Genomic DNA, 16,816 nt, shown 5'->3' with positions numbered 1-16,816 from the left:
GACACAAGTCGTGTTAAAGTTACATGGACACAAGTCGTTTTAAAGTTATATGCAGTAAATCTAATTCATCATTGGCATGTTTACACACACAAATATGGACATGCATGTCAATAACAACAATGTGAGGGACATGGGTAAGAGAGGAACCTTTGTGTTGTCTGTGAGAGGCATGGGTAAGAGAGGAACCTTTGTGTTGTCTGTGAGAGGCATGGGTAAGAGAGGAACCTTTGTGTTGTCTGTGAGAGGCATGGGTAAGAGAGGAACCTTTGTGTTGTCTGTGAGAGGCATGGGTAAGAGAGGAACCTTTGTGTTGTCTGTGAGAGGCATGGGTAAGAGAGGAACCTTTGTGTTGTCTGTGAGAGGCATGGGTAAGAGAGGAACCTTTGTGTTGTCTGTGAGAGGCATGGGTAAGAGAGGAACCTTTGTGTTGTCTGTGAGAGGCATGGGTAAGAGAGAGGAACCTTTGTGTTGTCTGTGAGAGGCATGGGTAAGAGAGGAACCTTTGTGTTGTCTGTGAGAGGCATGGGTAAGAGAGGAACCTTTGTGTTGTCTGTGAGAGGCATGGGTAAGAGAGAGGAACCTTTGTGTTGTCTGTGAGAGGCATGGGTAAGAGAGGAACCTTTGTGTTGTCTGTGAGAGGCATGGGTAAGAGAGGAACCTTTGTGTTGTCTGTGAGAGGCATGGGTAAGAGAGGAACCTTTGTGTTGTCTGTGAGAGGCATGGTTAAGAGAGGAACCTTTGTGTTGTCTGTGAGAGGCATGGGTAAGAGAGGAACCTTTGTGTTGTCTGTGAGAGGCATGGGTAAGAGAGAGGAACCTTTCTGATCCCCTAAATGTATGCATTTCTCCAGAGAGGAGCATAGTGCATATGTGGGTTTGGGGGTTCAGTGCCTTGCTCAAGGGCATGTTGACACTGAGGTGGCCAACACAATGGCTGGAATATCAGACACCCTCCAGTTGCCAGTTCACGGTTGTAAAACACCCTCTTATTTGTACCGGAGCGGTCAATCAATCCCACATGGAAGCATCTGGTTGATATCTTAAGTCCCCTGGTTGCTACTCTTCCTGTACTTCAGTGTTGTAATATAAATGCAGTATCTTGACCACTCGTCCTTCCCCTCCTCGTCCCCCAGTGACCCCCAGCGACACACTCATCCGTCGCTCCATCAGCCAGCAGAAGTCGGGCGTGTCCATCACCATCGACGACCCTGTCCGCACGACCAGGCAGCCTTCGCCGCCTCGCACCAAGGCCTCCAACATCGTCCACGTCTCCAATCTGGTGAGAGGCCGCTCTGGGCTGATGACGCACACTCACTAGAAACACTTTTTTTATACTTCTTTTCCACTTATACAGGAATGACAGCCAAGATGTGCTTTAAAGGCCCACTTGCAGGTTAAACCCTACTCTTCAATTATGGGTAGTTTACATCATTGGTATCTATTTTCATTATTTATTTGTTTCCATTTGACGCCGGAAATTCCACTCAAAGGGTTAAACATGTCCATGCACGAATAACGTATCAATGCCGTGACGTCACGGCAGGTAACTTTCCCCTACTTCTGATCCACTACAAGGAGTTTTGATGAGTGCAGAAAGCTATTTCCTTGATCCAAATGGATGCCTTACAAGATGCAAATGAGTTTAATCGTCGGAGAGACTTTGATGAACAACTGCATTTTTGGTTGAAACAAGGTAGTTATAAGGTTTTTAATGTCGTAAAAAAGGAACTACATGTACCACTAGGCAGCCTGTTGTTCAGTACAGCAGCGCTCTGTCGCGGGTCAGAAGAGGGCTGAAGCACGGAGTGAGAGGAGGAGATTTAAACCATATCTCCCATCCATCGTTATGGGCAACGTGAGGTCTCTGGCAAATAAGATGGATGAGCTGGCCGTGCTTGCCGGCAGTCAAAAGGAATACCGTGAGTGTAGCATTATGTGTTTCTCTGAGACATGGTTGCACACAGATATTCCCGATAGCAATGTCTCTATAGACTGGTTTCAGATTGTGCGCTCTGATCGCAACCGAGGGAGCGGCAATAAGAGATGGTGTAACCCCAGCCATATTGCTATCAAAGAGCGACACTGTGACCCTGATATAGAGATGTTAGCTGTAGGACTCGGACCATATTATTTGCCAAGAGAAATCCCCCACGTTATCATGATGGCCGTTTACATCCCCCCCCTCGGCAAACCCGACGGCCCTGTGTGACGTCATCCACGGCGCTATTGCACGTCTCCAGACGAAACACCCGAAGGCTCTAATCATATCAGGGGATTTTAACCATGTAAAACTGGACAAATCACTACCAAACTTCCAACAATACGTCAGCTGCCACACCAGGGAGAACAGGACCCTGGACCTGCTGTATGCCAACATCAAGGAGGCATACAGCTCCTCACCACTACCACAGCTGGGCCGGTCGGACCACAACCTGGTTTACCTCAACCCCTGTTATGTGCCTCTGGTCAGAAGACAGCCTGCGACCAAAATAACTGTAAGAAGGTGGTCGGAGGAGGCTCAAGAGGCACTAGTTTCAAGTTTCAAGTTTCTTTAATAGTTGTCATACAGAAGTACAGAATACTTTCATACAAAATGCTTCTTACTGTTACGCTCCAGAGACTGTGCTAGACAAGATAGTATCAAATAACATAGTATAGCATGTAGCACTACAGGGCTGCTTTGAGGTCACAGACTGGCAGGCACTCTGTGAGCCCCACGGAGAGGACATTGATGGGCTCACAGAGTGCATCACAGACTACATAAACTTTTGTGTGGACTCCAATGTTCCATCTAGGACTGTTACCTGCTACCCTAACAACAAGCCATGGGTCACTAATAGGGATGCTCGATATTGGCTTTTTTACCGATACCGATATTCCGATATTGTCCAACTCCAATTTCCGATACCGATACCGATATCAACCGATACCGATATATGCAGGGTTTCCCCCCCAAAAAACGGAATAATTTCAGGTAACTAATAATTTCACTGGATGCATTCAAAAGGCTTTCTAAATGTAAGCATTATCTGTGCAAAATATGATCATTAAAAAAGTAAAAATGAACATTTTAAACCAACATGCATACTTTTGACAATAAATAAAATAAGAATTGGTTCTTACTTGCTTGCCTGGGTAAATAAAGGTTAAATAAATGTTAAAAAAAAAAAAAAAAAAAAAAAAAATTGTTATTGTTTTTTTTTTTTTTTTTTACCGATACCGATATTTTCCGATATCACATTTTACTGCCGATATCGGCCGATAATATCGGTCGGCCGATAATATCGGACATCCCTAGTCACTAAGGACGTCAAAGCCCTACTGAACGAGAATAAGCAGGCTTTCAACGCAGGTAACGGGGAGGAGGTCAAAAGAGTTCAGGGGCTTCTGAGGGTGCTTTCTCACTTGCCATTTGGGGTCGAATCAGAGCCGGATCGCATCAGAAAAGGGTGTGTCTGTCCTAGTGAGAACGCTCCCGTCCCCAGGGACGCTGATTCGTCCCCGGGGAGCGCTGAACCTGGACCGCTGAAATAGGTGGTTCCGGGTGCGCGCCAGTGGGAGCGGGTAGGCTTTTGTATCAACTTGCTGACACACACAACGTCGTTACTTGCTTGAATTTTGGGCAGATAAAAACACACAGCAACAACTGGACAATACCCACAAAAACTATATTTATGGGCAATTTGCGAGTTCAGACCTCAACCAAAACAAGCATGTGGAGCATCACGGCTCAGTGGATGAAAACATGAAGCCACGTTACAAAGCACAACACTTCCCTGGCTCGCATTAGGCCTGGCCATTTTGTTTGCCATTTCTATGTATACATTGGTTTCTTGTTCGAATGCATTTATTTCTATTAGACCAGTGGCCCAACCAGTCTGCCGTGGTCGACCAGTAGATCAATGACATGCAATATAATTGCCACGAGCGATGGGCTAATGTTAGCTGCTGAACAGGCTAAGCTAACTAGCGTAAGCTAACTAGCGTTAACCCTGGGAAACGCTCAAAGCGGAATCCACGACACCAGTTCCATCAACTGACATGCAATATAATTGCTGCGAGTGATGGGCTAATGTTAGCTGCTAACTAGTAGATGGGTCTAGTAGACTAGATAGACTAGTAATAGGCTAAGCTAACTAGCGTTAGCGTAAGCTAACTAGCGTTAGCTTAGCGTTAACCCTGGAGCCGACTGCACGACACGAGTTCCATTTGTGAGAAAAGGGGGGTGGGTTATATTGACGAGTAGGGATGGGAATCGAGTAGGGATGGGAATCTGTTCCTAATTGGCCGATGCCTGGAACCGTGTGGCTCCCGTGACTTTCGATTCCCTTATCGCTGCCAGGTTTTTCCTACAGTTGCGCAATAACGTTAGCGTTAGCATGTAGCCATGGCAGACTCTATTTGATTCATTAAGGGCTCGAAATTGCCTGGGTTTTGGTAATATGCTCCCGAAATGCTCTCGCTGTTTGGCTACTTCTATGTGCAGTGAAAACTACTTTAATGCTTTAGAACCTAGTCATTGATTTAGTTCAGGGTGAGCTAAAATTAGCCGCGGAGCTAACGTGAGCTAACGCTAGTTAATCAAGCTCTCAGAGAGAGAGATAAACAGCTGACAGCGGATAGTACAGGTACAAATACAATAAAACAGCTGGTGGGGGCTGTTGTGTAAACCTTGTACTCTTTAGTTCACATATAATAAGAGACGGAGTGTTTGTTTACTAGTCTGTACTCTGTAAGACAGGAAGTACCGTGGTGCAACATACAAATGTGTCCGTGTAGCAACACAAGCCAATACCTTACAGGACAGGGGCCCGGGGAGGTAGGTGTGTGTAGGTGTGTGTGTGTGTGTGAATCTCAAATACATTATTTTATTTAAGTGTAGGCTATAGTTAATGTTTTATTTTTTACAGTTTTTGTATTTTTCTGACATGGTAAATGGCTGCTTTTTTATATAGCGCTTTTATCCAAAGCGCTTTACAATTTGTTCCTTACATTTTACCCAATCACTCACACAAAGACGGCGGAGGCAACCATGCAAGGTGCCAACCTGCTCATCGGGAGCAGTTAGTGGTTAAGTGTCTTGCTCAAGGACACATCGACACGCTGCCCGGGAGGAGCGGGAATCGAACCGGGAACCTCCGGATTGCCAGACGACTGCTCTACCTCCCGAGCCACTGTCGCCCCTGACATGGGGGCTCAACAATAAGGCCATGGTTAGACTAGTGTTTTTGTGGCTCGTTTTTATACGTTTTTGAATACGTTTGATGTCCCTATTACACAGAAATGCGTTTTTTGGCCTTTTTTGGCGGATACGGCTGAAACGCTAAATTGTGTTTGCGTTTTGGAGAACCCCTAAAAAACGCGCCGACAACAGTCGTGTAGTCAGCACGGAGCCGTTGTTGCGAAAACGCCCATGCGCAGTAGATACCATCTGCGTGCCCTTCCGGTGACAGCAGAGCTGTCCCAAACCAAATAGCTTTGTTTAATACACACAGCGTTGTCTCTAATGTTATCTAACTACTGATAGCTCCCGATATCATCAGTTTGGTGCTGGCTAAGTAGCGTGAGCTAACGTTAGCTTCTAGCCACAATGCTATACTGTTATAATGGCAAATTCCATTGACGTTAGCATGCAGCTAACAATGCTACCGATCTTTTTTTAGACTAAACTATCCGCTCTTGGTGGGCACTTGTGTTGATGTTAGTTTTGTTTCATCAACAAATGACAGGCAGAACACACAGTGAATGTATCCGTTTTGTTTATTGCACTTTTATTGCTGAAATAGGCAAGATGGTGGCGCGGCATAGGCGCCTGCCTTGTTGACATTTTCTTTGCTGGAGCTTCCAGGAAGTGTATTGGCACATTCAAGTAATGATTGGTTGAAATTGCCTTCATGTTCGCCACCTACTGCCACCTACTGCTTTGGCAGTGTACTACATCACTGTGCCCAGGTGACAAAAACGAAAGTGTGACTCGAGGCTACCGCGTCGCGGCGAAACTCGTATGACAATGAAACGAAAAAGAAACGAAAGGTGTAACCGCCGCCTAAATGACAATCAGAAATGTCAAGTTGCATGTTGTTATTCTAACCAGCTTAGTTCTGTTGCATTTCCAATTTATTTATTTAAATTATAAATTGATCAGGTATCGATAAGGGAATCGATAAAGAATCGAATCGATAAGCAGAATCGATAATGGAATCGTATCGATAAAATCCTATCAATTCCCATCCCTATTGACGAGGCTTGACAACAGAGGTTCAAATATAACTTCATATTTATTGGTTATTTGTTTCTTTTATATCAGCATCCAGTCTCCACCGCCGTGTTAACACTCTTCCTGTGTTTACATTTTCGAGTGTGACATCATCGCCTACGGCAAGCTTACACGCTCAAAACGCAAACCGTAAACAAAACCCAGAGCGCACCAAGACTGAGTGTGTACGCAAACTAGAGGGGGGAAGTTCGCACCCAAGGACGGAACGAGGATGGAACGGACCCGCATGGTGAGTGAGAAAGCACCCTGAGAATCAACCTCAGAGAGGGCAACGACAAATACAGGAGGAAGTTGGAAGGCCAGCTGGAGAACAATAACATCAAACAAGTATGGACTGGAATGCAGACCATAACCGGCATTAAACCGGCAGGGGGAAGGGGAGTGGATGGAGATGTGGACCGGGCTAATGAGCTAAACTTGTTTTACAATAGGTTTGATACAGCGGCCCCGGCCAGTCTGCCCCCCCCCCCCCCCCCCCCCCCCGACACTACTCCAGTTGCCCTGCCCACCCCCACACCTCTCAGCCCTTCAACTCGAGCAACCCCCTCCCTCCCCCCAACTGCCCACGCCCCCGCATCTCTGGTGCAGCCTGTCTGCCCTCCGCGGCTTGAAGACCCGCTCCTCCCCCCAACACCTGAGACCCCCACAGTGTGGCTCTCTGCAGACCAGGTGAGTACACAGCTGAGCAAGTTACACGCAGGCAAGGCTGCAGGTCCTGATGGGGTGAGCCCAAAGGTACTCAAAACCTGTGCCTCTCAGCTGTGTGATGTGCTCCAGCTCATATTCAATATGAGCCTGAGGCTGCAGAGAGTCCCGACACTGTGGAAAACCTCCTGTGTGGTCCCTGTCCCTAAGTGCCCGCGTCCCAGCACGTCCAAGGACTACAGGCCGGTGGCTCTAACGCAGGGGTCAGGAACCTTTTTGACTGGGAGAGCCATAAAAGCCAAATATTTCTAAATATATTTAATTGAGAGCCATATAGTATTTTTAACGTATAATAAATTAAATAGGTCTTACTTTTGATGCAACTTCTGGTGCTGCATGGTTTTGCTGATGGCCTTGTAGTCTGGTTCATATGTGGTGAGGTTGAGCTTCATGCAGGCGTTGAGGCTTCCATCAGTTAAACATGAGTGTTGTGAAGGATCAGATTAAACCGAATATGTATATTTATTTATATATATATATTTAATTGTATTTGTATATCGTTTGATATCCCCTGTATATTCCTTGTACAATATGCATTGAATATCCCCGTTTCTACTAAACAGCCCATAATAGTTTCATTCTACCATTGGACGAGAACCTGGCGCCAGGTTGCCATACCCCTAGGTCCAAGTTCAATCGTGCCGCCTAACATGTCGAGGCAACCCCCGGTTCCGCGCAGTAATATGTCGGGCGAAATACGAATGGTACTATTTGTTCATAGCGCATATATATATGGCGCTCGTAAAGTAGAACTTTCTTTTAGTCCAGTTCTTTACCCTCCAACAGAGTGACAGACGCAAAAGCCTCCCCACGACGCACGTGCGGTGTAGTAAGGCCTACTTGGCCCAGAATAGGCATTGAGATATCGTGTAGATTAATAGTTGAATGGTCATAGTTTGGCACCATACCGTCGAGTTGGACGTATTCTATTAAGCTAATAATAGTCTATTTATGTATGGTGCATCGTTCGGTTAGAGTTCTACAGTTATCAGTACCCCCATCGTTCCTGACGTTATCTGGACGCTTAACCAGGCTGGTCAGACCCCTAGTGGTGATTGCATCCGAGGAGCTCCGGGTCAAGAGCGACTGGACCTGTATATTGGATTACTCTACCCAGACGACGGCGAGCCTTCCACGGCTTGGATTATGCTTTGTGTGCTTTGATTATTCCATGGATAAAGGCCAACACTGCTGAGTGTTGGAATTACCCCCCGGAGAGGACTCCAGGTGAGACGGCGCTCTACACGTGAGGTCGCCTCACGTCTCTCCGTTGTGGACCGGCAGATACCGTTCCACAGAGGGTCCAGCTGTATTCGTCTGCGGTCCGAGGTTCTGTGGGCACCGTGTCCAAGACTTTGGATTCTCCCAAGACACCGTCGGCCAGATGGGATACCGCCAGCGGCTTCTCTAACCCCCCCCCCTCCTACTGTCTTACAACCAGCGGGACCCCCCCCCCCCCTTAGTGTATCCAGCTATAATCATTTAAGTACCATCGCTATCGTTTTCCTAAATATTCCAGGTTGTATACTTACTCCCTGCGCAACCAGAGATTGGACATTCAATGTTGATTTACCTACGAATACTCATTTGCCATAAAAGTGCATATTCCATATTTCAAATCATAAATGTAATTAAGTGATCGTTGTATACACCCTTTGCTGTATTAAACCTTCGATTTGGTACATTTGTGTTGGTTCGTTTCATCAGGTGGGAAAGTGTTCATCATACTTATATCTTGTACTGGGTGGCCAGAAGTTAAAGTACATGAGGTAGTGGTATTAAATATCATATCTAACAATACAGTCAGGGAATTGTACCCCTCAGTTACAATGAGCGTAGGTTGGTCTTAATGTTCCTCATATGCGAGAATGACTGCTCACATGCATATGTAGAGCCAAACATGGTCAATACAGCAATACTCACATGCTGCATTGTGTGGTATGTCACAGGAAGCTCGTTCCACGTTTTAAGACTCAGTGACTTGAACTTACTCATCCACATGTCTGATGCCTTCAGGTCAGCAACTTCCAGCTCAAAGTCTCCGATAGAGACCCCGGGGATGCATGTCAGGTAGATTTTGTCCACTGCACACACTCATATGGATGAGTGATGAACTTGAAAAGACCAGTGCGCGCACGAAATTCTCAAACTTGCTTTGAATCACTGCAGGAGATTGGACGAAAAGCCAGCTAGCTGCTGGAGATCCAGATGTTGAGTGGAGTCACTTGCTAAGCATGCATCTCTAAATTGTTGCAGTCTTTCAAAGTGCAGAAGACTACCTGTTTCAATGTCCCTGAGAGACTTCCAGCTTGCTTTCAAATGCAAACACTGCTTGTTGAAGGGATGTCCAATACCTTGCATTTTCACATTGAGCTGGTTCAGATGGCCAGTTTTTTTTCTTTAGCAAACTCCATGAAAGACGTGAATAAATCCTCTCCTCTTGTTGTCCCTTTCATTGGCAAAACAGCCAAGCTTTCCTCACGCAGTGTGTCACCTGCAGCGTACCTGGCAATTATACTGCACTGAGATAGATGGCTAACGTCTGTTGACTCATCTAACGCAAGAGAAAAGTATGTCCCGGCGTTTATGTCCTTAATTTGTGTTTCCTCGACTTGATTTGCCATCATGATGCTACGATCGTGCACAGTTCTTGCTGACGGGGGCATGTCTTTTTTTTTTTTTTTTTATATATATAAACGTAACATAAATTTAGACACACAAGCATTAACAGTAAATATCCTAAGTAAATCACAGGATTATACATTTCAAATCAATATAAATGTAGTTTACGGGATATATATACCTAATACTTGCAGTCCAATACAATACATACATATGCTCTTGCCACCGGACCCCCACTTGGATAATCCATCCATTTTCATTCGTTTCTAACCAGGAACTACAATTCATATGCTAGCTTTTATTCTCTCCACCACTTCTAACCAAATTGCAATGTTAGTTTCACTGATACCTAAAATTCTTGCTGTAGATATCTCTAGATAAATCACATCGAGATAGGTGAGAATCCATACCTTCCGGCAAATTTTTTCCGGTTGAATCCATCGTGAAGCCATCAGCTTTTTAGCAGCTGTAAGACCGGATAAAACTAGTCTCTTTAGCTGTATAGGGGCTGCATACTGAAAGACATCATTCAACAGCAATACAGAGGGATGTACAGGTATATTCAGAAGTAAGAATTCTGATAATTTCAGGGTCACTTCTTCCCAGATTTTTTTTTATTTTAATTTTAAATTTTGGAAGAAAAGGCACAGGTACAGGCATACAATGCACATAAAACATACATTTAAATTATTTGCCAATTACATGCATTGGCTTGCCCCTTGCCTCATTTAAAATAAAAACTCCTACCCCCTAACCCCTGCACCAACCACCGTTGACATAAAATAATAATAATAATAATACTAATAATAGTAACCCCCCCCCAACCCACCCCGTCATAGGCCTGAGAAGAAAATTTATTGAAAAAAAATTTCAACAAAGACTCAAGAAAATAAAAAATAAAAGGAATTATACAGATATAATTAGTTATGTCCTGCTAGCTATATAGTGAAGGTCCTAACTTGATGTAGAATATGGTTCCAGCTTCCCAGAATTTCTTAACAGGTGGGCAATCCCAATACATATGCATAAATGTACCCTCATCACCATTTGTACATAAAGAACATATAGAATCTTGTCTAAGTCCCATTCTGTTCAATCTTATAGGAGTCGGGTATGTCCTGTGAATATAATTAAGATTAATTTGTTGATGATCTGGGTTGCGTGATGCAATTAGAACGTTTGCCCAGACTTCTTGCCAATCAAAATCTACTTCCAAATCTGGTATATCCCTCCTCCATACTAAGTCTAGGGGAAGGATTTCATACGAAGACGTTAGTAAGTGATGATAAAAATCAGATACGAATCCTCTCGATGTCTCTTTCATAGAAGAATTTGTGATATCTGTGATGCTCAATTGGTATTTTTAATGGGACTCTAAGAGCCTTCAAACATTTTAATAACTGTGCGTAGAAATAATATGTGGAACTGGTGAGGTAAAATTGTTTATGTATATCATGATAGCTACAAAAACCCAGTTTGTTGAAAACATCTCCCAATGTATGTATGCCCTGCTTTTCCCATTTGGGGTATCTGATAGGTCGTTTCCCAATAAGGAGTTCATTGTTATTGAATAGGGGAGTATGGCTATGCCAATTATGTTGGTTAGTATATATTTTTTGTGTTTCTCGCCATAACCGAATCACATGTGTAATAAGAGGGCCAAATTTTACTTCGCATTGCTTAATTGATAGTTTGGTGTATACTATGTCCTGCAGTCTATGTGGTGCTACTATCTTTTCTTCTAAGTTTCTCCAGGATACTGATGCTTGGGAGTCGAACCAGGTTGTCAGTGGTCTTAAAGAGTACGCTTTAAAATAGTGGTAAAAGTCTGGGAATGCTAATCCACCGTCGGCTTTGTTTCTCTGTGCGGTGAATCTTTTTATTCTTGGAGGTTTATTATTCCAAACAAATTTATATGCGCTGGCGTGTAATTTTTTCCAGTAACCATCAGGAGGGGGTAGCGGTAACATTGAGCTAATGAAGTTGATTCTAGGTAAGACATTCATCTTAACTAAAGATACTCTGGCCTGTACTGAATTTTTAAGTTTGGACCACCTGTCAAAGTCGTAATTGATCTTATCTTGGACTTTTGTGTAATTGTACTTCACCGTTTGGTTTATAGTAGGGAATACCTCAACTCCTAAACATCTGAAGTGTTTTACCATTGGTATTTTTCCTGGAAGGAGTATATTCTTTGCAAGGGCGTTAAGTGGTAGGAAGGCCGACTTTGGCCAATTTATCCTAAATCCCGATACAATCAACTTGAGAAGATGAGGCATTGAGGTGGTAGGGTTTCCCATGAACAATATTACGTCGTCCGCATATAAACTAATATGATGTTGTGTGCCCTTGATTGAGATTGGTTCTATGGATTGGGATTGTCTTATATACTGTACTAAAGGCTCTAATGATAAAGCGAATAGTCCGGGACTAATAGGACAACCCTGTCTGGCGGAGCGCGATACCGGAAAAATTCCGGAGGTAATTATACCTGTTGTGATCATGGCCGATGGGTCTTTGTATACTAATTTTATCATATCAATGAATCCGTTTCCTAACCCCATCCTTTCTAGTACTGCCCATTAGGGGTGGACGGTATACGGTATAAACGGTATGAATTTGCTCTACGGTATGGATTTTGACTATACCGTGTAACCGGTAGAGCAGCTCTAAAATAGCAATGACGTTGTCGTCACGTAACCACAGCGCGACTATTTCAATCGCATTTGCCCCTAAAAATAGATAGAATTAGTCATAGATAATAGATATGTGCAAACTGGAAAAAGTTATTTAGGAGGCTTCGCGCAGTGGGCGCACTGGGCGTGTCAACACGCAATTGTCATTTCATAATAAACACATATCACCGCGGCGCACAGCAAGTTTCAATTTCAGTTCCTGGCAATTTTTAACCAGTGGAGAAAGGTAAGAGATCTTACCTATCGTTTTTCTTATATGAATTATTCTACGTTAATAAAACATACCTGGTGATCAACTACAGTTTGCTGTAAACATTGATATAGTGTTATGATAACGACGGCTGCAGCGGGAGGACGGCTGCAGCAGTGGATTTGCAAAATAGCATGCAGCCGCAGAGCCAGGGGCTCTTTCAGGTCTGGTCACAGGCCGCTCAACAGCGCCCCCCCCCCCCCACCCAACGGCTGAATTGCCCTGAATTGACCTGAAAGAGCCCCTGGCTCTGTGGCTCTGCAGCTACATATGCTTCTAGCAAAATCCAGCATCCAGCCCCGCTGTTTGCAATGGGAGCAGCACGGAGTCTCGACTCGGGACTTTATTTGGAATATAATGACTTTATACGCAAAAGTAGCCTAGTTTTAAGTTAAAATATTATAAATCTACATGCCTTGAGGATGCCATTCTTTATATAGCCTGCCTATCAGGCAAAAAAAATTATTCTAATGGAAACACTGATACCGTGATATATACCGTTACCGTCTATGCTTCAAATTATACCGTGATATAAATTTTAGACCATACCGTCCACCCCTACTGCCCATAAATAAGACCATTCCAACCTATCAAAGGCTTTCATCGCATCCAGGGACGGCATTGCTATAGGTGGGTTGACATCCTTGCTGGCATCTAGCACATGTAGTAACCGTCTTATATTATCCGTGATCAAGCGGCCTCTTATGAAGCCAGTCTGATCCGGATGAACTAAAGTTGTCATGCTTTTGAAGTCTGATGGCTAATACCTTGGAATAAAGCTTGATATCGGTTCTGAGGAGACTCACGGGTCTGTAACTACCGCAATCGGTGGGGTCTTTGTCTTTTTTTAGGACAGTTATAAGTGCAATATTGTCAATCTTATTGAAATTCCCCTCCTTGATTGAGTATAAAATCATATTAAGTAATAGGGGTCCAATTACATCCCAGCATGAGAGGTACAATTCTGGTGGGAATACCGTCCCTTCCAGGAGCCTTACCAATTTTCATTTCTGATATAGCCTCCCTAAGTTCCTCTAGTGTGATGGGTGTTTCTAATTGTTTAGCGTCTTCCTCTGAAAGTTTAGGTAGGCTAATTTTATTAAGATATATATCCATTTTGTATCGATCGAAGGCCATTTCTGATTTGTACAAGTTGGAGTAAAACTTTTTGAATGTCTCGTTGATTTTATTGGGGTCTGTAACCAGTCCTTGCTGGGCCTTAATGGTAGGGATATCTGCAAATTTTGCGTTGGCTCGTATCTGCATAGCTAGTAGGTGACTTGGTTTAGAACCATGAAAGTAATAATGTTGTCTTGTGTTACGTATTAGAAATTCAGATTGTTGTCTTAAAATGGCGTTAATCTCTTTTTTTTCACACATTGATTTGAGATTCCAATCGATCAGAGTAGTTGTATTGTAAAGAGGAAAATAACGAAGAGTAAAGCGTTTCCAGCTCTGCCAGTTTTGAGCAACGATTCTTGCGTAGTTTGGAAGAAAAGGTATCTGTGAAAGTCTTGATAAATCCCTTTACCGACATCCATAATATTCTGGGGTCCTGCGTCGATTCCGCATTCTCCCGCAGGAATTCAACAAGTGCTTCTTTGAATTGTGTAGTGAATTCATTGTTTTTCAGCAATTTCGAGTTAAATCGCCATCTTGGGTCCCGGGATGACAGTATACCAAATGATCCTTTTAGTAGTAAATAGCAGTGACCTGATAATGCATTGGGAACCATTTCCACCTCATAATTATCAAATAGTCTAGGGGATGCAAAAACATAATCTATCCTGGAGAATGTCTTGTCTTAAAGATTGACAGGAGTACTTTCGGGTCATTGGGTTTAGTGATCGCCATAGGTCATTTACACCTGTATTCGCATGTCTTTTATTAGTTTTATCTTGTCTTTATTTGGGAAGTCATCAAACAGTTCATTGGCCACATCAAGCATGAATGTTTTGGCAAACTCACCATCTGTGAATGGCTTTCCATTACTATTGCCAAAGCACCTGCAAAGCTAGCGGAATTCCCATCACCTTGCTTGGTCCACACGCGTAGTTGCTGCTGACTCGTCTGCACTCTCCGCTGTAGCTCCTCGCATGCCCTTTTCCTGCTGTCCCCCGCTGGATATTTCGCTGCAAATGAAGCAGGGAGCGTATCGAAGTGCCTCTTTATATTTGACCGTTTCATCGATGCAATTTTATCATTGCATATTAGACATACCGCAGATCCTGCTCTCTCCACAAATGCAGATTCCTCTGTCCACGCAGCCTGGAATGCACGATAATCATCGTCTTTTTTCTTTTCGCCATATTTTCTGTTACAAGGGTTGAAGCGGAAATGTATCTTCAAAACTAATTTCTGTTTACTTTAAAATGACAAGTATTATTAATCACAAGTATCCCAAGTATTTTAAAATACTTATTATAATTCTTTTTACTCAAAATTGTCTGGGAGCCATATGCCATCACAGGAAGAGCCATATATGGCTTGCGAGCCATAGGTTCCCGACCACTGCTCTAACCTCTCACATAATGAAGACCATGGAGAGGTTAGTCCTGGAGCAACTCCGCCCGGTGACCAAACCCCACCTAGACCCACTCCAGTTCGCCTACCAGCCCCGACTGGGGGTAGAGGATGCTGTCATCTACCTGCTGAACCAAGCCTACACTCACCTAGACAAGCCGGGGAGCACTGAGAGTCATGTTCTTTGACTTCTCCAGTGCTTTTGATACCATAAGGCCTGGGCTGCTGGGTGAGAAGTTGGAGGCGATGCAGGTAGAGGCCCCCCCTGGTGTCCTGGGTTGTGGACTATCTGACGGGCAGACTACAGTACGTGCACCTACGGAGCTGTCTGTCAGACAGACTGGTCAGCAACACCGGGGCCCCACAGGGGACAGTCCTCTCTCCCTTCCTCTTCACTGTCTACACCAGGGGTAGGCAACCCTAGGCACGCGTGCCTGCATAGGCACGCAGGGGCATTTTCATAGGCACAGGGGGCAGCAGTAAAAGATTTTTTTTTTTTTTTTTGAGAAATATTATAGTGAAATATTTTGCACTGTTGTCGCATTTATCTTGTTGAAATCCTCCCACAGGTTCTTTTTACTACCACATATTTAATTGAGACCCTTTATTTGTCTATTATTTCAATTTAGCTGGAAATACATTGCTACATCATTCAGTAACATTTGCAGAGCCTTATAACAAACATTATTACGGTCACCATTGTGACCAGTGGGATTAATCAACAAATTTTATTATTTATTTTTCTATTTCATTGAACATTGTACATGTTAAAAGCCTTTTTTTTCTCAAAATGTGAGTACTACCAAGTCAACTTGTGTTCTTAAAACAATGACAATAAACATAGTTTTATTAGGTTGAAATAATGTGGTTGTGTACAAATTTTTCTGTTAACTTATTATGGATTGAAAACTGAACCTTAATGCACAGTAACTGAACTCAATATTTTTAAGTTCTGGTAACTTATTATTATAATTTTTTTTACAGTGTAGTCAAAACTTATTTACACGATATACCTCACATTCACCCTCCATTCACATCCTGGTGTTCTCCTGGTGTTCTCCATTAGGCCTGTAGGTGGAGCTATGACGGCACACATACAGTACACACACCGATGGTGTGTGATGTGTCCAAAAATGAATGGGCAAATGTGAGTGAAATGGTCGCACTGTATGCAGCTGTTTGTCTGCATTGCATAACCCCCCCCCCAACTCAGATTTAGGGTTGATACAACCATCATAATAATATTGTTAATAATAACAATAACAATAATGATGTAATAATGTAAAAATTATCATTAACACTTTGAGTGCCACGAGGTGGCGCTTCAATGCCACCATCGGCGCCAATGTTACGCTTAACGCCTAATCTATATTTTAAATTATGGCTATGTGTCTAATCTGCCCGTCGCTTATCAAAGAATCCTTTTCCAGTCAGTGCTGTCAAGGCAGATTGGTTTTTTATCGCTTCATTTCCGTTTGAGAGCATTTTGAAAAGCACCCGTTTTGTGGTAAAAAACAGTTCATTCTAGACCATTCTATGATAATCGTCTTTTACTGGAATATTCCAGAACGTTGATATTTGTCGGCTTATTTATGAATCGTTTTCAAATAAACGCTAGATGATCAATATTATACGTGCACGCAAGCACATTCGAGCCGCGCACGGATAATCGCCGCGTTAATTTCCTCTTGGACTTTTACAGTGAAACCGAAAGAGCCCATTTCACAAAACAGCCTATATCTTT

General features: G+C 43.5%; 1 protein-coding gene across 1 annotated transcript in view; it reads left to right on the top strand.

The window, feature by feature from the left end:
- The window catches only part of acin1a (apoptotic chromatin condensation inducer 1a), a gene marked incomplete at both ends in the record, with an annotated part of 83,839 nt that overhangs the window by 50,060 nt on the left and 16,963 nt on the right, over nt 1–16,816 (top strand). Inside the window, one exon of the mRNA XM_084327797.1 lies at nt 1,133–1,278. Within this exon, the coding sequence (XP_084183923.1) occupies nt 1,133–1,278 (146 nt within the window). The remainder of the gene's footprint in view (nt 1–1,132; nt 1,279–16,816) is intronic.

Source organism: Notolepis coatsorum (genome assembly GCF_963971535.1).
Source record: "Notolepis coatsorum genome assembly, chromosome: 13".
Lineage (NCBI taxonomy): Eukaryota > Metazoa > Chordata > Actinopteri > Aulopiformes > Paralepididae > Notolepis > Notolepis coatsorum.
This window is presented reverse-complemented; position numbering and strand designations above follow the sequence as displayed.